At 39.6% G+C, this 22129-nt stretch overlaps 1 protein-coding gene across 1 annotated transcript in view; it reads right to left on the bottom strand.

Annotated features, from left to right (window-relative positions):
* The window catches only part of LOC124277309 (autophagy-related protein 16-1-like), a 42318-nt gene extending 26417 nt beyond the window's left edge, over positions 1–15901 (bottom strand). Inside the window, 2 exon segments of the mRNA XM_046712960.1 lie at positions 8456–8570; positions 15793–15901. Coding sequence (XP_046568916.1) covers positions 8456–8570; positions 15793–15895 — 218 coding nt within the window. The 5' untranslated portion in view covers positions 15896–15901.
* Between the last annotated feature and the right edge of the window lie 6228 nt (positions 15902–22129).

The raw sequence follows: 22129 nt of genomic DNA, 5'->3' as shown, positions 1-22129 counted from the left end.
TAACTCGATTATAAGTAGTTTTTGTTAAAAAAATAATCCTTGCAATATATTGCAATACATATCGCAATATACGCTTCCGCATCACAATATATCGCAATATGAAAATTCTCTGCAATACCCACCCCTAATTATCACACAGGTGCACAGCTGCTGAGGACAAGATTGGATATTATCACACAGACACAGGGGATGAGAACAAGATTGGGTATTATCACACAGGCACAGTGGCTGAGGACAAGATTGGATATTATCACACAGACACAGGGGATGAGGACAAGATTGGATATTATCACACAGGCACAGTGGCTGAGGACAAGATTGGATATTATCACACAGACACAGGGGATGAGGACAAGATTGGACATTATCACACAGGCACAGTGGCTGAGGACAAGCTTGGATATTATCACACAGGCGCACAGCTGCTGAGGAAATCCATACTTTAGACATATAAGAATAATATTTATCATCCATTTGCACTGTTAAAACCCAGAGGAAGATTGATTGGGCAGTCACTATCTCATCAGCCAGGCATTACTACAAGTAGCTATACCACAGCCCACCACTAATTGACTAGATTTGGCTAATTACCCTGGAATATTTTCTTTATTCGTTTACTACAGAAAAACTTTTGAATCTTTTTCAGTTATTTCTTCTGATATGTTTAGACAACACATTAAAGTAAATAATTTCAAAAAATGGTGTTTGTTGTTTGTTCAGTTAATTAGTGACAGCGAGGTGAATGTCAGCTTTGTCAATCTGTCAAAGGTCCCGTCCCGTGGACCGTTTGATGGCAGTGCCCAGTTTCATCAGGGAATTTTCAAAGCACCGTGGTGCTGCTGTTTTGAGTTGAAATGTCATAAAAATTGGTGGACAATAAGATCAGAAGATGGTCTTTCATGTGGTATATGTTATATTTCGACGAATGAAGCGGAACGTTGTGGAATTGGTGTTTGAAAAACTCCCCCATTTTCAAGTACTCGCCATTTGCAAGGTAAGTCCGTTTGCAATCTGTAACATCGCGTAGCATAAAGAGCAACATTTCTCCTTTATCTTGATGTATATATCAACAATATTAAAATTGGGTAAACGGCGTGAGATTGCGTAATATGAAAGAAGTGCCGTTCAAAACGAGCCATTTTCACCGCCCTGAGCCCGACCTGCTAGCACTAACACTAGTACAAGTTGTACAAGAACAAAAATTAGCAGGTGCCTGATAGCTCTGACTAGTTTTACTAATGTTATAGATATTCTAGGGGCTAATGGAATTTTGGAGAGTATTACAACATGTTATCCCAATTTGGGTTAGTTGATATTTGTGGTTATTTCCCTCAATGATGGAGGACTGTGACATCATGGGTGTATATCATTGTATCACCACATTGAGATATATATTGCTAGCTGTCAAAATTAAGCATGAGAGGCAAGCAGTAAAGCAGTAAATATGACATTTAAGTTCAAACACTACAGCAGCATAATTCAAGTATGACAGGATCCTGCTTAATTTCAAAAACTGCATTTTAGGACATCAGCACCCAGTGAAGCTCAAGTTAATATCGGTATACAGACCACATCGGTATACAGTCTCTGGGATAGCTGTGAAATCGTCATGAACACCTCTGCTGTGTATAGATTCGGGGCCTCCAGAACACTGTATATAAGTCCACCAATGGGAACAAAGGGGTATAATCCATGCACTCTGATACACTGTTAAAATAGTTATCAGACCTCAGTATAGTGTTATGAAGGCTTTAATCATAGCTGTATAGAGTATTAACACAATGTCAGACAGTACAACAAGAGGAGTATATTCAGATTTCATAACTATACCTTGGCGACCTGTCTTCAAACAAAACACATCAATCAATCTTTTCCCCCTCAATGTTAAACCTGCACAATCACAAAGACTGAAAACAAGATATGAAATTGAACCCCCAGAACTTACAGTTTCCGATATCTAAGTCTCCTGCGAAGCTGCAACATGGCTGTGACCACTAGAAACATGACAAGATGGAACTCCTCCATGTGTCAAGTCTAGGTCACTGCTCCACGTAACCCTCTACATAAGATCTCCAAATTGTCATGACTAACAGACTCATCAATCTGAATCGCGTCAACTTGGCACCCTCTTAATGAATTGCCATGGGGCTGGAGGCTAGTTCCTTACTTCGACCCTCAATGACATGAGGCCTGAGGCACTCCTCTGGATTAGGATGTTACATGTCACTTACATTTACAGCAGCATCACCTATCATCAACACTTTATTATGATACATCAGGGTGTCATACAATGACACATGCTTAGGCAGCAATATGATAGCAATGCTGTTCTGAAAGTGCTTCTGACTTAAAGATCCAGGAATTAGTCTGTTTCTAAAACTTTAGAGAAAAAATAAAATATTTGTCCTGCTCAAGTCCAGAATGATTTGGCAAGTCTAGAATAATTTCAGAAATTAAGGATTGTTCTGGGCTCCATTTGGATTATTTGGTAAATAAATATATATTTTTATATTTTAAATATGTAGGACTCAGATCTGTGGTGGGTCTCTAATCTAGGGCGGGTTTCCTAATCCGTGGCAGGTTTGATTGCTCGATTGTTTACATGACGTCATCGCGTAATGACATCATTATGCGACGACATCATCGCTAACCGTTCCCAACGTTATTCGACACTAGCTGTTCGTGGCGATAGTAATCTCAGTTTCATTTTCAATGCTAAGAATATGGAAACCATAGAAAATGGTGGTTTTGTAATTGCGGAGCCACCTACAAAGAATAAGAAACCTGTATCAAAAGATCCCACTGCAGAAACATTTTGGAACGACATGGAAAAATTACGTGAGATTACAAAACTGAAAACGCTGAATCCGAAATGGGGAAGTGTAAATATTTGCAAGATCCTCTCGTTTGCAGCCAAGGAAAGAATATTAAAAGGAAAGCAAATGTATTCGATAATTAACATGGCCTAATTTTTTGAAGCTCTCTTTGTTCTATGATAATTGTAAAAACATTAGCAACATGAAACAGAGCTTCGAAAAATCTAGGGGTATCAGTAAGTTCGAAACACATAAATGAAATGCCATTAACCCCTATTCTACTGAGCTGAAATGTTCTAATGACGATGAGTAGGAAATCCGCCACAGATTAGGGTAGGTACGGCAACTAGCCATGGATTTGAAAATCTGCCATGGATTGGGAAATCTGCCACAGATTTGAGGCCTGCCATGGATCCGAGTCCTACAAATATAACTGCATTTATATTTGAATAAGATAACTTTATTTCTGAGACTAAATGTCAATCTTTCCAGGGATGAGTCCTGTGTGAAGTGAGACTGAAAGTGAGTCCGGGATCCTGGGGGACTGAATGATTTTTGTAAAGGCATGGATCACCAAACTAAACCTTGAGCTAAATGAATCTACAGAAATCTGTGGATCCAGGGATAATTCCTGGAGGAAACACTTACATACCATGTATTGTTCTCTCAAACTGCCTTGTGATTATGTCTATTATATGGAACAATAGATGAATATATACTGTCACACAATAAAACCTACAATCATCATGATTTCAAGCATCAAACAAGATGTGCCTTTGTAAACATGGAAACATATTGAACGCAGATTTGAAACCAAACAACCTCATTTGATTAATGATAATCTGTTGCCTAAATATACAGTTCAATACTTGATTTTGGGGGCCCTTTTGCCTACTATTTAAGTAATATTATAAATAATCAAATATTTATTTTTAATGTGTGTCAGTATACTTTTATTCAAATACACTGGACCACATAATATGTAATAACCATGTTTAATGTGCAGTGTATGATTAGCAAGCAATCCTGCAGTAATCGAAATAGTGAAAATGGCTATCGAAAATCGAAACTAAGGTGTCAGATTAGATTTTTTGATGAATCGAACCTAATCGTTGCAGCCCTACACAGCACTAGCCATCAAATATATCAACAATATTAAAATTGGGTAAAGCGGGCGTGAGATTGCGTAATATGAAAGAAGTGCCGTTCAAAACGAGCCATTTTCACCGCCCTGAGCCCGACCTGCTAGCACTAACACTAGTACAAGTTGTACAAGAACAAAAATTAGCAGGTGCCTGATAGCTCTGACTAGTTTTACTAATGTTATAGATATTCTAGGGGCTAATGGAATTTTGGAGAGTATTACAACATGTTATCCCAATTTGGGTTAGTTGATATTTGTGGTTATTTCCCTCAATGATGGAGGACTGTGACATCATGGGTGTATATCATTGTATCACCACATTGAGATATATATTGCTAGCTGTCAAAATTAAGCATGAGAGGCAAGCAGTAAAGCAGTAAATATGACATTTAAGTTCAAACACTACAGCAGCATAATTCAAGTATGACAGGATCCTGCTTAATTTCAAAACTGCATTTTAGGACATCAGCACCCAGTGAAGCTCAAGTTAATATCGGTATACAGACCACATCGGTATACAGTCTCTGGGATAGCTGTGAAATGGAGTCATGAACACCTCTGCTGTGTATAGATTCGGGCCTCCAGAACACTGTATATAAGTCCACCAATGGGAACAAAGGGGTATAATCCATGCACTCTGATACACTGTTAAAATAGTTATCAGACCTCAGTATAGTGTTATGAAGGCTTTAATCATAGCTGTATAGAGTATTAACACAATGTCAGACAGTACAACAAGAGGAGTATATTCAGATTTCATAACTATACCTTGGCGACCTGTCTTCAAACAAAACACATCAATCAATCTTTTCCCCTCAATGTTAAACCTGCACAATCACAAAGACTGAAAACAAGATATGAAATTGAACCCCCAGAACTTACAGTTTCCGATATCTAAGTCTCCTGCGAAGCTGCAACATGGCTGTGACCACTAGAAACATGACAAGATGGAACTCCTCCATGTGTCAAGTCTAGGTCACTGCTCCACGTAACTCCCTCTACATAAGATCTCCAAATTGTCATGACTAACAGACTCATCAATCTGAATCGGCGTCAACTTGGCACCCTCTTAATGAATTGCCATGGGGCTGGAGGCTAGTTCCTACTTCGACCCTCAATGACATGAGGCCTGAGGCACTCCTCTGGATTAGGATGTTACATGTCACTTACATTTACAGCAGCATCACCTATCATCAACACTTTATTATGATACATCAGGGTGTCATACAATGACACATGCTTAGGCAACAATATGATAGCAATGCTGTTCTGAAAGTGCTTCTGACTTAAAGATCCAGGAATTAGTCTGTTTCTAAAACTTTAGAGAAAAATAAAATATTTGTCCTGCTCAAGTCCAGAATGATTTGGCAAGTCTAGAATAATTTCAGAAATTAAGGATTGTTCTGGGCTCCATTTGGATTATTTGGTAAATAAATATATATTTTATATATTTTAAATATGTAGGACTCCAGATCTGTGGTGGGTCTCTAATCTAGAGGGTTTCCTAATCCGTGGCAGGTTTGATTGCTCGATTGTTTACATGGACGTCATCGGCGTAATGACATCATTATGCGACGACATCATCGCTAACCGTTCCCAACGTTATTCGACACTAGCTGTTCGTGGCGATAGTAATCTCAGTTTCATTTTCAATGCTAAGAATATGGAAACCATAGAAAATGGTGGTTTTGTAATTGCGGAGCCACCTACAAAGAATAAGAAACCTGTATCAAAAGATCCCACTGCAGAAACATTTTGGAACGACATGGAAAAATTACGTGAGATTACAAAACTGAAAACGCTGAATCCGAAATGGGGAAGTGTAAATATTTGCAAGATCCTCTCGTTTGCAGCCAAGGAAAGAATATTAAAAGGAAAGCAAATGTATTCGATAATTAACATGGCCTAATTTTTTGAAGCTCTCTTTGTTCTATGATAATTGTAAAAACATTAGCAACATCAAAAGACGATCTTAGCACTAACAGAGCTTCGAAAATCTAGGCCCAGGGGTATCAGTAAGTTCGAAACACATAAATGAAATGCCATTAACCCCTATTCTACTGAGCTGAAATGTTCTAATGACGATGAGTAGGAAATCCGCCACAGATTAGGGTAGGTACGGCAACTAGCCATGGATTTGAAAATCTGCCATGGATTGGGAAATCTGCCACAGATTTGAGGCCTGCCATGGATCCGAGTCCTACAAATATAACTGCATTTATATTTGAATAAGATAACTTTATTTCTGAGACTAAATGTCAATCTTTCCAGGGATGAGTCCTGTGTGAAGTGAGACTGAAAGTGAGTCCGGGATCCTGGGGGACTGAATGATTTTTGTAAAGGCATGGATCACCAAACTAAACCTTGAGCTAAATGAATCTACAGAAATCTGTGGATCCAGGGATAATTCCTGGAGGAAACACTTACATACCATGTATTGTTCTCTCAAACTGCCTTGTGATTATGTCTATTATATGGAACAATAGATGAATATATACTGTCACACAATAAAAACCTACAATCATCATGATTTCAAGCATCAAACAAGATGTGCCTTTGTAAACATGGAAACATATTGAACGAGATTTGAAACCAAACAACCTCATTTGATTAATGATAATCTGTTGCCTAAATATACAGTTCAATACTTGATTTTGGGGGCCCTTTTGCCTACTATTTAAGTAATATTATAAATAATCAAATATTTATTTTTAATGTGTGTCAGTATACTTTTATTCAAATACACTGGACCACATAATATGTAATAACCATGTTTAATGTGCAGTGTATGATTAGCAAGCAATCCTGCAGTAATCGAAATAGTGAAAATGGCTATCGAAAATCGAAACTAAGGTGTCAGATTAGATTTTTGATGAATCGAACCTAATCGTTGCAGCCCTACACAGCACTAGCCATCAAAGTGACAAAGCTGGGAGTTCGGGTCAACAGTCAATTTCGCAATATCCATGATGCACCAGTGCAGGGAAATTATTACTTTTGTCATTATTGTCAAGTACTGACTGCAGATAACATTTTTCACCGTAGTTTTATTGGTATAAATATCCCTTATCAAATATATCTTCTCTTATTGTGTGCCTATCACGTGTATCAGGTGAATCAATTACCAGAAACAAAAAATGTAAAGAAGTCTGTTCCATGCTCGTTAATCAGTTACATACATGTAACCACAGACTGTATACAATCTTGTGACATTTCATGGAATGCCAGATGTCACAGCATAATACATCACTCCTAATGGTTTACAAGGTGATTTTGCCAAGCGGAAAAGAAATCAAATTTATGAATGAAAATGTCAGTTAAAAAGCAACAATCTATCAAATCATCCTTTCAGACATCGAGTAATGTGAGCTTATCTGGAGTAAAGGAAGTTGTTTATAAATATCCCTCTGACAAAGAATCGCCTGTTGTCAGCAACAGCGATAGGATTGTTTATAATATGGTGCAGGCAATATTTTGATGGTGCAATTAGTGTTTCCCCTGTGCATGTTAGCAGGGTGCAGGCAATATTTTGATGGTGCAATTAGTGTTTCCCCTGTGCATGTTAGCAGGGTGCAGGCAATATTATGATGGTGCAACTAGTGTTTCCCCTGTGCATGTTAGCAGGGTGCAGGCAATATTTTGATGGTGCAATTAGTGTTTCCCCTATGCATGTTTAGCAGGGTGCAGCACCCTGTCCTTTTTATTTGGCATCCTGCCCTTCGTTTGATACAATAATTGATATTAACACTTGGTTGTTTTTATTTTCAATTTCATGTTGAAGTTCAGTGAAGTAACTATACTCTTTGAGCCTTTATGAATCATATGAATAACTTGACAGTATACTTGGAAATCTGACATTGCATGCCCCTTTTGAAATTCCTATTGCCCTGCCCTTTTTGGATCCTGGGGGAAACACTAGCAACCTGATTAAATCACTAGGTTGTACCTGGTGCAGGTTGTTAAAAAATTACATTGTACTGACTGACTGAATTTGGTTTTACGCCGCTTTTAGCAATATTCCAGCAACATCACGGCGGGGGACACCAGAAATGGGCTTCACAAATTGTACCCATGTGGGGATTCGAACCCGGGTCTTCGGCATGACGAGCCAACGCTTTAACTACTGGGCTACCCCACCTCCCCCCAAAAATTACATTGTACCCTGCAGGTACATCACTTTTTTAAATTTCGCTCCAGGATGACTTTTTGAATAACTTGCATTTGATAATAATTGTAAATATGTTATTATTATTCTGACTTTATTCTTGTTCAATTATTAATTGGTAACAAAACAGTAACATGTCATTTCTCATAGCATAATGCATTGTTCAATTTAATTTCAACTGCATTGTCTGTCATGGAACAATCACTGGAAGGTGAAGGTTTTGTACTAATTAATACACCAGATTCTTTTGGTAGGCAGTAGATATGATCCAGACAAGGAAATCTGAAGTGCAGCAATTTTTAGGCATCATAAATATCATGAGGTACTCACCCAGTTTCAACCTTCACCTGGAGATTAAGGTTTTCTTCCTTTAATTTTTCTGCCTCAACTTGTAGCTGAACATTGCGGGACTTGAGTGAAGACGCGATCTCTACCAGCTTGTTATCTGTGGGAGAAAACAAGCATGCAATATTTTGTCAAAACACCACCAACAGCAAGGACAACAGTTCACTTATACTGCACATAGCTCCACAGAGGCCCAGATAAGCTGCGTATCCGGGTAAAATACTCATAGAAAATTTCAAATTATGCATTGAAAAATAATTGTTGCGTACCAATACGCATTTAAAATGTTAGCTATGCAAAAAGTTTAAAACAAATGCGTACGGAATATATTTATAAAAATCGCTTGCGTAATGAAAAAGACATCGATTGCTATCAAGTTGTACTGTTAGTATAGGACAAGTGTTGTACTGTCAGCATAGGATGACTGATTTTTTTAATGAAATCATTTCCATTATATTTAAGTTGGTTTTGATTAGGTATGACATAAGGCAGGACATGCCTGCTTAGTAAACTTACTCAATGACATATATACTTAGGTGAGTAAAATGAAATACGCACATATTTGAAAGCAGTGGGTAAGGGAAAATGAAATATCCACTCAACATTCATAATACCCACTCCCTAAAAATACAGTGGGTACAGTACCCACATGAGCTAAATCTTATCTGGAGCTCTGACTCCATACATAATGTGTGCTCCAAGGACTGCATTAGCCTAATCAACATGCTAAATCAGTAAATGGATCAGTGTGCACTAAATTTTATATTCTCAACTCTTTTGGGGATCATACAATCCAGCTAAATGATGGAGCTTGTAAATAATCAAGTTGTGACCAAACAATCCAGTGATGAAGACTGTGAGCAACGATCCATGCGGATGCCATCCGGTCACCTGAGACTGAACACCCGATGAAGTCGCCCTTATGACCAGCATAACTTCCCAGGGACCATTTCATTTTCAAGCCACATTCAACACAAACTTTCCTACACTCACATTTCAAGGCATAAATGTCTTTGTTTAAAAAAACAAGGCAATCAGTATAGTACATAGTTTCTTTCTTTATCATGGTATGAGTAAAGGAACTGCCTTTCCACTTTAGAAGAACTATTAGAAGAACCTTGAGGAATGTTTTGTTTTTTTTCAAACAAGACAATGATTTACGGTCAGTGGATACCAACAGTGACATTTTACTAAATGTGACTCATGTACCTGATTTTAACACATATCTTAAGAGGATGATAAATGGCCTACAACTACAAGATGAAGTGTGGTTGAAGGATTAGACAAGTCATGAGCTGAAAATCTGAGCCAAAATTGACATCTTTACACTCAGCAACATAATATGTGTGACTGAGTAAGGTTTCATGTTTAGCTTTTAGCAATATTCCAGCAACTTTGTGGGAGACACCAGAAATGGTTTTCACATGTTGTACCAATATGGGGCATCGGACCTTGACGAGTAAGCACATTAAGTTTAGCCACGAGACAACCCTACTGCCCCCAACAACATACAGCAGCACCATCGTAATGTCTGCAACAACATACAGCAGCACCACCGTAATGTCTGCAACAACATACAGCAGCACCATCGTAATGTCTGCAACAACATACAGCAGCACCATCGTAATGTCCGTAACAACATACAGCAGCACCATCGTAATGTCTGCAACAACATACAGCAGCACCATCGTAATGTCTGCAACAACATACAGCAGCACCATCGTAATGTCTGCAACAACATACAGCAGCACCATCGTAATGTCTGCAACAACATACAGCAGCACCACCGTAATGTCTGCAACAACATACAGCAGCACCATCGTAATGTCTGCAACAACATACAGCAGCACCATCGTAATGTCTGCAACAACATACAGCAGCACCATCGTAATGTCCGCAACAACATACAGCAGCACCATCGTAATGTCTGCAACAACATACAGCAGCACCACTGTAATGTCTGCAACAACATACAGCAGCACCATCGTAATGTCTGCAACAACATACAGCAGCACCATCGTAATGTCTGCAACAACATACAGCAGCACCATCGTAATGTCTGCAACAACATACAGCAGCACCATCGTAATGTCTGCAACAACATACAGCAGCACCACCGAATGTCTGCAACAACAACATACAGCAGCACCATCCGTCATGTCTGCAACAACATACAGCAGCACCACCGTAATGTCTGCAACAACATACAGCAGCACCATCGTAATGTCATCAACAACATAGAGCAGCACCATCATAATGTCTGCAACAACATACAGCAGCACCACCGTAATGTCTGCAACAACATACAGCAGCACCACCGTAATGTCTGCAACAACATACAGCAGCACCATCGTAATGTCTGCAACAACATACAGCAGCACCATCCTAATGTCATCAACAACATACAGCAGCACCATCGTAATGTCTGCAACAACATACAGCAGCACCATCGTAATGTCTGCAACAACATACAGCAGCACCATCGTAATGTCTGCAACAACAACATACAGCAGCACCATCGTAATGTCTGCAACAACATACAGCAGCACCATCGTAATGTCTGCAACAACATACAGCAGCACCACCGTAATGTCTGCAACAACATACAGCAGCACCATCGTAATGTCTGCAACAACATACAGCAGCACCATCGTAATGTCTGCAACAACATACAGCAGCACCATCGTAATGTCTGCAACAACATACAGCAGCACCATCATCGAATGTCTGCAACAACATACAGCAGCACCACCATCGTAATGTCTGCAACAACATACAGCAGCACCATCGTAATGTCTGCAACAACATACAGCAGCACCATCGTAATGTCTGCAACAACATACAGCAGCACCATCGTAATGTCTGCAACAACATACAGCAGCACCATCGTAATGTCATGTCCCGTAACAACATACAGCAGCACCATCGTAATGTCTGCAACAACAAACAGCAGCACCATCGTAATGTCATCAACAACATAGAGCAGCACCATCGTAATGTCTGCAACAACATACAGCAGCACCATCATAATGTCATCAACAACATAGAGCAGCACCATCGTAATGTCTGCAACAACATACAGCAGCACCATCGTAATGTCATCAACAACATAGAGCAGCACCATCGTAATGTCTGCAACAACATACAGCAGCACCATCATAATGTCCGCAACAACATAGAGCAGCACCATCGTAATGTCCGCAACAACATACAGCAGCACCATCGTAATGTCCGTAACAACATACAGCAGCACCATCGTAATGTCCGCAACAACATACAGCAGCACCATCGTAATGTCCGTAACAACATACAGCAGCACCATCGTAATGTCCGTAACAACATACAGCAGCACCATCATAATGTCCACAACAACATACAGCAGCACCATCATGAATGTCCGTAACAACATACAGCAGCACCATCATAATGTCCGCAACAACATACAGCAGCACCATCGTAATGTCTGCAACAACATACAGCAGCACCATCGTAATGTCTGCAACAACATACAGCAGCACCATCATAATGTCCGCAACAACATACAGCAGCACCATCCTAATGTCATCAACAACATACAGCAGCACCATCGTAATGTCTGCAACAACATACAGCAGCACCATCATAATGTCTGCAACAACATACAGCAGCATCATCGAATGTCCGTGACAGCAGCACCATCGTAACAACAATACAGCAGCACCATCATGAATGCGGCAACAACATACAGCAGCACCATCGTAATGTCCGCAACAACAAACAGCAGCACCATCGTGTAATGTCTGCAACAACATACAGCAGCACCATCGTAATGTCTGCAACAACATACAGCAGCACCATCGTAATGTCATCAACAACATAGAGCAGCACCATCGTAATGTCTGCAACAACATACAGCAGCACCATCATAATGTCATCAACAACATAGAGCAGCACCATCGTAATGTCTGCAACAACATACAGCAGCACCATCGTAATGTCCGTAACAACATACAGCAGCACCATCGTAATGTCTGCAACAACATACAGCAGCACCATCGTAATGTCCGTAACAACATACAGCAGCACCATCGTAATGTCCGCAACAACAAACAGCAGCACCATCGTAATGTCATCAACAACATACAGCAGCACCATCCTAATGTCATCAACAACATACAGCAGCACCATCGTAATGTCATCAACAACATAGAGCAGCACCATCGTAATGTCTGCAACAACATACAGCAGCACCATCATAATGTCATCAACAACATATAGCAGCACCATCGTAATGTCTGCAACAACATACAGCAGCACCATCGTAATGTCATCAACAACATAGAGCAGCACCATCGTAATGTCTGCAACAACATACAGCAGCACCATCATAATGTCCGCAACAACATACAGCAGCACCATCGTAATGTCCGTAACAACATACAGCAGCACCATCATAATGTCCGCAACAACATACAGCAGCACCATCGTAATGTCCGCAACAACATACAGCAGCACCATCGTAATGTCTGCAACAACATACAGCAGCACCACCGTAATGTCCGCAACAACATACAGCAGCACCATCCTAATGTCATCAACAACATACAGCAGCACCATCGTAATGTCTGCAACAACATACAGCAGCACCATCATAATGTCCGCAACAACATACAGCAGCAGCACCATCGTAATGTCCGAACAACAACATACAGCAGCACCATCGTGTAATGTCTGCAACAACATACAGCAGCACCATCGTGAATGTCCGTCAACAACATACAGCAGCACCATCGTAATGTCAGCAACAACAAACAGCAGCACCATCGTAATGTCTGCAACAACATACAGCAGCACCATCGTAATGTCATCAACAACATACAGCAGCACCATCCTAATGTCATCAACAACATACAGCAGCACCATCGTAATGTCATCAACAACATAGAGCAGCACCATCGTAATGTCTGCAACAACATACAGCAGCACCATCATAATGTCATCAACAACATAGAGCAGCACCATCGTAATGTCATCAACAACATACAGCAGCACCATCGTAATGTCATCAACAACATAGAGCAGCACCATCGTAATGTCATCAACAACATACAGCAGCACCATCGTAATGTCATCAACAACATAGAGCAGCACCATCGTAATGTCTGCAACAACATACAGCAGCACCATCGTAATGTCATCAACAACATAGAGCAGCACCATCGTAATGTCTGCAACAACATACAGCAGCACCATCGTAATGTCTGCAACAACATACAGCAGCACCATCCTAATGTCATCAACAACATAGAGCAGCACCATCGTAATGTCTGCAACAACATACAGCAGCACCATCATAATGTCCGCAACAACATACAGCAGCACCATCGTAATGTCCGTAACAACATACAGCAGCACCATCGTAATGTCCGCAACAACAAACAGCAGCACCATCGTAATGTCTGCAACAACATACAGCAGCGCCATCTTAGGTCATCAACAACATACAGCAGCACCATCGTAATGTAGTGTACAAAGGATGGTATGCCAAATGAAGGTTGATTAGTGTTACATGAGTGATATCAATGCAAAAGATGGTAAATAGGACAGGATTGCAAGAATACATAATGGCAAAAATGGCTCTGCATCAAAACAGCAACAATTTCATTAAAATATTACCTTGATTTGACAATAGCACTCATTATTAGCAGGATCATTAACCTTGTTTTGCTAAAAAGATTACATTTATATATCAGCTGTTATATTGATTCAGCGTAAGAGGCGACTAACGGGATCGGGTGGTCAGGCTCGCTGACTTGGTTGACAGATGTCATCGGTACCCAACTGCTCAGATCGATGCTCATGCTGTTGATCACTGGATTGTCTGGTCCAAATTCGATTATTTACAGACCGATGCCATACAGCTGGAATATTGCTGAGTGCGGCATAAAACTAAACTCACTCACTCACTCACTCACTCTAATGATTCTGTGGTTTAGTTTTGAATAAATATACAAAGATTTTCCTTTCAAACCATGTCTTTCACACTTCTCCAACAAACTACCCATGAAGAATCCGGGTTAGAATTGGTCTTAAGCAACCCATGCTTGTCGTAAGAGGCGACTAATGGGATCAGGTGGTCAGGCTCACTGACTTGGTTGACACATGTCATTATATCCCAATTGTGTAGATAGATGCTCATGCTGTTGATCACTGGATTGTCTTGTCAAGACTCGATTACTTACAGACTGCCACAATATAGCTGGAATATTGCTGAGTGCACCATCAAACAATAAACAAACAAACCACCAATCTCCACCAAACCTGAGAAAGTTAAGATAAAAAGATACAGATAAATATTTTATTTCATGACATACTATTGGTAGTTTACTCTTCTAATAATAAATATGCTGATTGGCTGACTGGTCTGTAATTAGTCAAGTCAGGACCAGACAACAACATCATGAGCATCAATCTATGCAGTTGTGATATCGTGACTTGTGTCAACCAAGTCAGCGAGTGTAACAGGGGTGGAAATAACCAATTGCCCGACGTCCGAGTCCGGTGTTTTTTTCCATCGGGCAAGCAAATTTGTATATCACACTGTACCGGTGTCCAGTTGATTTTCTAATGTTAATTATGTTGCTTATTTTTTTTAAAATCAACAAGAAAACGGACGGTATAGTGGAAAAATTATCAGGGCAAGTGAATTTACATGTGCCACTGTACCGGAGTACACTAGCAATTTTAAAGTTATTTCCACCCCTGGTGTAACCACCTGATCCTGTTAGTCGCTTCTTATGGCAACCATGGGTTGATGATGAAGAATGCTAACCTCTTCATGGGTGTCATCAAATTAATGAATGTGCCACTCAAATACTTATACTTATCTATTGTCTACTTCTAACACACCAATTCCACATACATGACATAAGGTCACAACCCGACATCAACAGACTCAAATCCACTTCTGACACAGACTGGCATGTCATAACATATTCATATTTTCCCACATTCTAATGAGTCTACGGGGACAATCTTGGCTCTTAGCATCATTTATCGTAAAATCGACAGTGTGAGATATTTGATTCTTTCAAATGAGTCGAGCCAGTTTGTCTGATTTACGACACAAGCTCAACGTCTGGATCCGCACTTAAATGAGCGCTCAATCTGACTGACAATAAGTCTGACTGCCTAATCATTTACCAGACTGTGATGAAAACAAATATTTTATCGTCTGCAAGGGGAGGTGTCAAAACTGTCTTCCGCATTGGCAAAAATGGCCATATCGTTGTTTCTGAGAAAGTAATTAACCTGAAAATTAGCTGTAGCTATGTTTTACTTACGTGCTTGAATCAGGCCTACATATGCATGGGTTTGTTTCTTATTTCGCCCTTGCAGTTGAATCAAAATATTTCCTTTCCAGTCTTTAGCTCTGTGAGCCGCCATCTTGAAACTAAGCAAAGCTATGTAATCAACGTTTCGCATCTTTGTACATTGTTTGTGTTTCAAGTTGGCTAAACATCGCCATGATGTCTGCTGTTTAAATGTCTGTCTGCTGTTTATGACAATGTTTGAATCTTGTTGTTTTGTACTCTCAGAGCCTTCCAAAAATGTTATCTTAGGTCAAATTGGGGTATTATCGATCTTCGGATTATATAAATATGATTTCGGGTGTGTTTTCGGACATCAGAAGTTTTCGGACGGTACACAGTAGTGTTCGCTCGCCCAATAATATACTAACCCTTAGTCTCTAAATACATATAAGTTTCATAGAAACAAACTAGTCCTTTTAAATTGAAAAGGAGCCCTAGTGAGGAGGGATGAAATCTAGACTCGCTTAATTTAGGTAGTTGGCATTACAGTGAGTGAGTGAGTCTAGTTTTACGCCGCACTCAGCAATATTTGAGTCAAAGTGTAAAAGGACAAAAGGGCCAAAATTGAAAAAGGCCAAAAGGCCAAAGACAAGTCGAAAGGGCCAAAAGAAAGTCAAAATAAACACCACTAAGACACTCGAGATGTTTAGGATTAGAACTACTACAACAACATGTAATGAATTTCTTCTAATCTTATTTGTTTTTCTAAAATTAGGACCTTTTGACTTTTCTATGGACGTTTGGACTTTTCTTTGGACCTTTTAACTTTCCAGTATTGGACCTTTTGTCCTTTGGCCCTTTTGACCTGTTCCCGCAATATTCCTGGTCATAGGTTTTATGCCTCATTTATTGATTTTCGTAAGGCTTTCGACTTAGTAGATAGAGATAAGCTATTGTATGTACTGTTAAGTAAAGGTGTTCATGTTTTCCTCAAGGCTAGTGTGGTCTAAAGCTTGTGAAACTCTGTCGTTAACAGCAATGAATGCGAGCTTTCCTGACAAACAGATGTTGATAAAGTATGTCGCTCCTCATGAAATGGCTAAGAACATATTTGACACGAAAATAGCACCTATTTTGCTATACATATAGATCAGATACTGAAAAGCTTCAGGGCCTGTTCTTCAAGAAGTATTTAGGTTTAGGAAAATTTGTGTCTACAAAAGCTGTTTTAGGGGAGTTGTGCAGATATCAAATGTCTGGTTATTATTTTAGTCGTTGTATCAGGTACTGGTGTAGACTAGTGAGAATGAGTAGCCATAGATATCCTCGAGCTTGCAGTTATGAAATGCTAAAAGTCTTTGGTGAAAATGGAAATGTCAACTGGGTCTCTCATGTTCGTTCACTATTGTTTACGATTCCCCACATGGGTACAATGTGTTAAGCCCATTTCTGGTGTCCCCCGCCGTGATATTGCTGGAATATTGCTAAAAGCGGCGTAAAACTAAACTCACTCACTCACTCACTCACTATTGTTTAAATTTGGATTCTTTGGCGACGTAGAAGTGTTTATGGCAACGTTTAAGCAACGCTGCAAGGATATCTGTTTCCAAACTTGGAGCAGTGATATTGGTAGTAGTTCCTTTCTGAAAGTTTATTCATCGTACAAGACAATTTTGGAAACAAGAGTATATAACTGCGTTGTACACTACTAGAGACTTGAGGCGCATTTTATGTAAATTTCGTTGCTTATCGCACAAATTGGGTGTCCAACAGTTGCGTTTCAATAAAGACAATGTACATAATACTATAGCAATACGTATCAAGTGTCATTTAATTATATTGTAGAAGAAGAATACCACTTTCTATTAGTATGTCCTTAATACCATACAAGTAGGATGCAGTTTATTCCCGGGTATTATCATATAAATCCATCTGTATTTAAGTTTAAGCAGTTGTTATGCACAAACAATATGAATGTTATTAAAAGCCTAGCGATCTATCTGAAGAGAAACCTACCTGTCTGACTGCTATATATTGATGTAGTATATTTATGTATATGCATTGTATGCGCACAAACAAACCAGCATGTACTTTTTGTACTCTGGGACATGAGGCCATTATGCAAAATAAACTCTCTCTCGCAATATTCCAAATATAATCGAATCTGGACCAGACAATCCAGTGATCATCAGCGCAAGCATCAATCTACGGTTACGAAGACATGTGTCAACCAAGTCAGCAGAAAGTGCTGGGCTGATGGGTATTTATAAAAAATGAATAACAGTTCAGGGACTGTGAGACAGACTTGGGCTATAACGAGTTGTATCTTTGTTATGAGAATACAACATCATTGACATTTCGCTATGTCATGATCAGTTTCCATTGGGGATATCGCATGTGGGATAAAATCTTCTGATACTTTTTACTCTCAAAATATGTAGAAGCTAAACTTATATCGCTCTCTTTGCAGTTAACAGTTCAGATGATATAATGTATTGTAATGTATTGATGTCCTAATTGGCTTCAGATGACCAGCGTTGAGAATCACTAAAATGCCCTGGTGCATGTCAACATTATTTTACACGGACCCCACTGGTAATATCGAACGAATGAGTGAGTGTCAAATTGGCAATATTCCAGAAATATCACGGCGGGGAACTCTAATATTGAAAGGTGTACAGCTGACAGAAGCTAGGTTCGTCTCAACATATCACAAGGTAACCAGGGCCTAGATTTTCGAAGATCTCTTAGCGCCAAGATAGTCGCAAGTTAATGTCAATGTATGGCACTTACGACTATCTTAGCGCTAAGAGCTTCGAAAATCTAGGCCCCGAAGGCGTTCATTGTAAATGCAGGTAAAATACCCAACTTGTGACGCCATGAAATCATATAACCTGAAGTAGTATGTCACATCAAGAGATAAATACTATAAACGTGTACGTTATCAGAAAACCCTTAATATTTACCGAAATTTTACAATACAAAAGTCACTAGATTACTCACACTCCGGCGCAGTGATGACTTAGCATAACATCACTGCTACAGGCTAATTTGCATATCACGTGACCGGACTTTTCTCTTGTTTGTAAACAAACGCGCATATTCATAATAAAAAGAGACCGGCCTTACGCAAGCTTTTCGGCGCGCTCTTCACAATGTTTTACATTGTTACATGTATATTCTTCCACAACTGCGACAATAAGATTTATGACAGTACATATTTAGATATCAAACTGGCTGCATCGTTTGCTCTCCGTCGTCTTCGATGTAAACAAAGGATCGCATGTTTTAGGATATTTTCTCAGTGAAACTAAACCATTCTATCAAAGATGTTTAATTAGACGTGCAGACTCGTCAAAAATAAAAGAGTTAAGAAATATGTACATGATATTGAATGGACGGTGAAAGATGTGACAAATCGTCACATTTTTCTGGCCTGTGGCAGAGGTACTATGCTGGCTTGCCGCATGGAACTCTGGGTAGGAGAGTGTAGATTACTCTTTATCATCCAAAACTGTGTTCCACAGTAGATATCGCTTGTGTGAGATCAGACGATATCTCCTAGGAGATATCGTTTTGACAGTAGATTTTGTACTATGCCCTGACAATGCTATGACGTCATGAACTTGTTGACGTCACAATGTTATGACATCGCTGCACTGCAAATCTAATGGCAGTACTGTGTTCAGAGATATGCATTTTTCATTGAAAACTAATGAAGAGTGATTTTTGATGATAAATAGAATCTCACCCTCGTGTCTTCTGATATCAAATATATCAACACTCGTTGATAAAAGTAAAAATATCCTCGGCAAGCCTCGGATATTTGTTACTTTATCAACTCGTGGTGACATATTTGATATCAAAAGACACTCGGGTGAGATTCTCTTTTTGTTCGACAAAGTATATTTACAATCAAATAATTTTCCACATTGTTTTTATCGACACGTGCGCGCAACACATTAAAAGCAATATCAGTAACAGTGCTGTGCGATTGACTGCTTTACATACTGATAAACATTGCTTTTCTACTATAAATTAGCGCAGTATGTGATGAACCGGCTCATAGATACTCTTCCTCTCATTGTCGTGGAAAACTTCATAACAAATGTCATGCATTATTGGGTTTAGTGAACTACATCCACACAACAAGCAACATATTCGTAAGAACTCGGTCAAACATGACATGTTATAAGCAATTGTTTAAATAATAGAAATGTACTTTCAATTCAGTAACCCACAAAATGCACATTCAATGACCCATAAGTTCCCGTGACATTTCACAGACCACGTCGTCATAGCCTCCGTGGAACTGGTCGTATATTTTCTGAATTCTCCTATTTCAGTGAGACAGACACATGACGTCAATCTGGAATGATATGACGTCATCGCTATCCAGGATGACGTCAAGATACCATGGATCTATATCATTTGCTTGGGAAATACTGACAGATAGGTTTATAAGCTTGGGAAGCACAAAGACGGAATATCTTAAATTCATAAATGAAAAAAAAGGCATTACTTCTGCAGTTACACTAAACATATGAAACCCTATACTTGCATTTAAACACAGTCAGTTTATATACTGCTGCTTTGAAAAAATATATTCTAAAAATATGAAGAACAGCATGCAATTTAGCACTTGTCTGCTTTTTAATGTAAACTTTCACTATTAATTTTGAATAGATTCTTAAAATACTTCGGATAACATTGCTCCGGACAACATTTATTTGCAGTCTTCAAAACGAAAGAACCCTGTCCCTTTTTCACCATCTAGTAAATCTTAGAGTGTAACGGTTGTGCAAATAGGTTGGAGACACAAATGAGGTTATATGATAGCGGTGAACAAACTGTGGAGTGGGTTAATCTCTCTATTGAGACGTCAATAGTCACTGATGCGTACGTACAATATTTTAGAATTTGTCTTGAGAACGCCACAACGGGGTGAACCGCAGCTCAGGATATTAATCACTGGTTTATCTGGTCCAGACTCGGTTATTTACAGGCGGCCGTCATACAACATGTAGAGAGGGGAATCACGGCATGCGCTGCTGCGACCAGCTGGAATATTGCAAAGTGCAACGATTTATTCACGGAAACTTTTACAGAATAACTGAGAATATGTAACACAGAGGAAAATCTGCAATTGTTGGAGGAAGTGGGACGTAACTTCGAGAATGTTTTGTCTGTTCTTCCGGCGTTCGTTGAGGATTTCCCCTCAGCCCACGTTCCTTTTTCATGACGATATTTGTGGAGGATGTACGTTCCTTTGTCTGTTTAGTTTAATAGTGCTATTGTTTGCAGACGACCTCTTTTCACCAGCAGACACGCCTACTCCGTCGACGCTGTAACATACAGATATCAATACTAACACTAGTAAACTCAGTAATATTAGGAATGGAAACAGACTCGTGAAGAACCTCTGATCTGGGAAAACTCATCTCATCCATGAATATTGGTCACCATTTCTACGCTGATGACACTCAGTTACTTGATTCCTTCCTGCCTCAGAACGCCCAGACTGCTGTCTCTCACATGGGTATCTGCACCAGCAACATTCAGTGTTGGATGAACACAAACATGTTGAAAATAAACACAGACAAGACAGAAGCCATGTTGATTGGTACACGTGATAAGCGGAACAAGGCAAATGTTTCATCTCTTAGTGTTGGACAGTCCCAGGTTCTTTTCACTGACTGTGTTAGAAATCTGGGAGTTATCCTGGACAATGACCTGTCAATGGATCAGCACATCACTATGACCTGCAGAGCTTGTCACTATCATCTCAGGAACATCGGCAACATCCGGCACCTGCTGTCTACTTATACTGCCAATAAGCTTGTCAGGAGTTTAGTGTTATCCAAGCTGGACTACTGTAATAGTCTTTTATGTAACATCACCAATGAACAAATGTCCAGGCTTCAGCGCATTCAGAATTCTGCCTCAAGGATTGTTACACAATCAAAGAAATCTGTGCACATCACGCCCATACTGATGAAACTGCACTGGCTACCTGTTGATGCACGTGTTCAGTATAAAGTGTTTGCACTGGCTTATCAGTGTTATCACCAATCAGCACCTTCCTACCTACCAGAACTCACACAAGTCTACCACCCATCTAGAGTCCTCCGATCTGCCTAACAACATCTCTTCTCTGTTCCAACCCCACGTCTGAGACGATTTGGTCAGAGATCATTTACTTACAATGCCACCACTCTCTGGAATAAACTCCCAGATTATCTTAAAGGAATCCCTACTCTGCAAATGTTCAAAGACAGTCTCAAAACATTTCTCTTCACTCAGTTCTATAGACTCTAATCATTTCTAGCCGCTATCTCTTAACCTCGTGATGTCAGAATCTCTTATG

The sequence above is a fragment of the Haliotis rubra genome, unplaced genomic scaffold, assembly GCF_003918875.1.
Source record: "Haliotis rubra isolate DU_JTF1 unplaced genomic scaffold, ASM391887v1 Scf22, whole genome shotgun sequence".
Lineage (NCBI taxonomy): Eukaryota > Metazoa > Mollusca > Gastropoda > Lepetellida > Haliotidae > Haliotis > Haliotis rubra.
The sequence above is the reverse complement of the archived record's forward strand: the minus strand, read 5'-3'. Positions and strand labels throughout refer to the sequence as shown.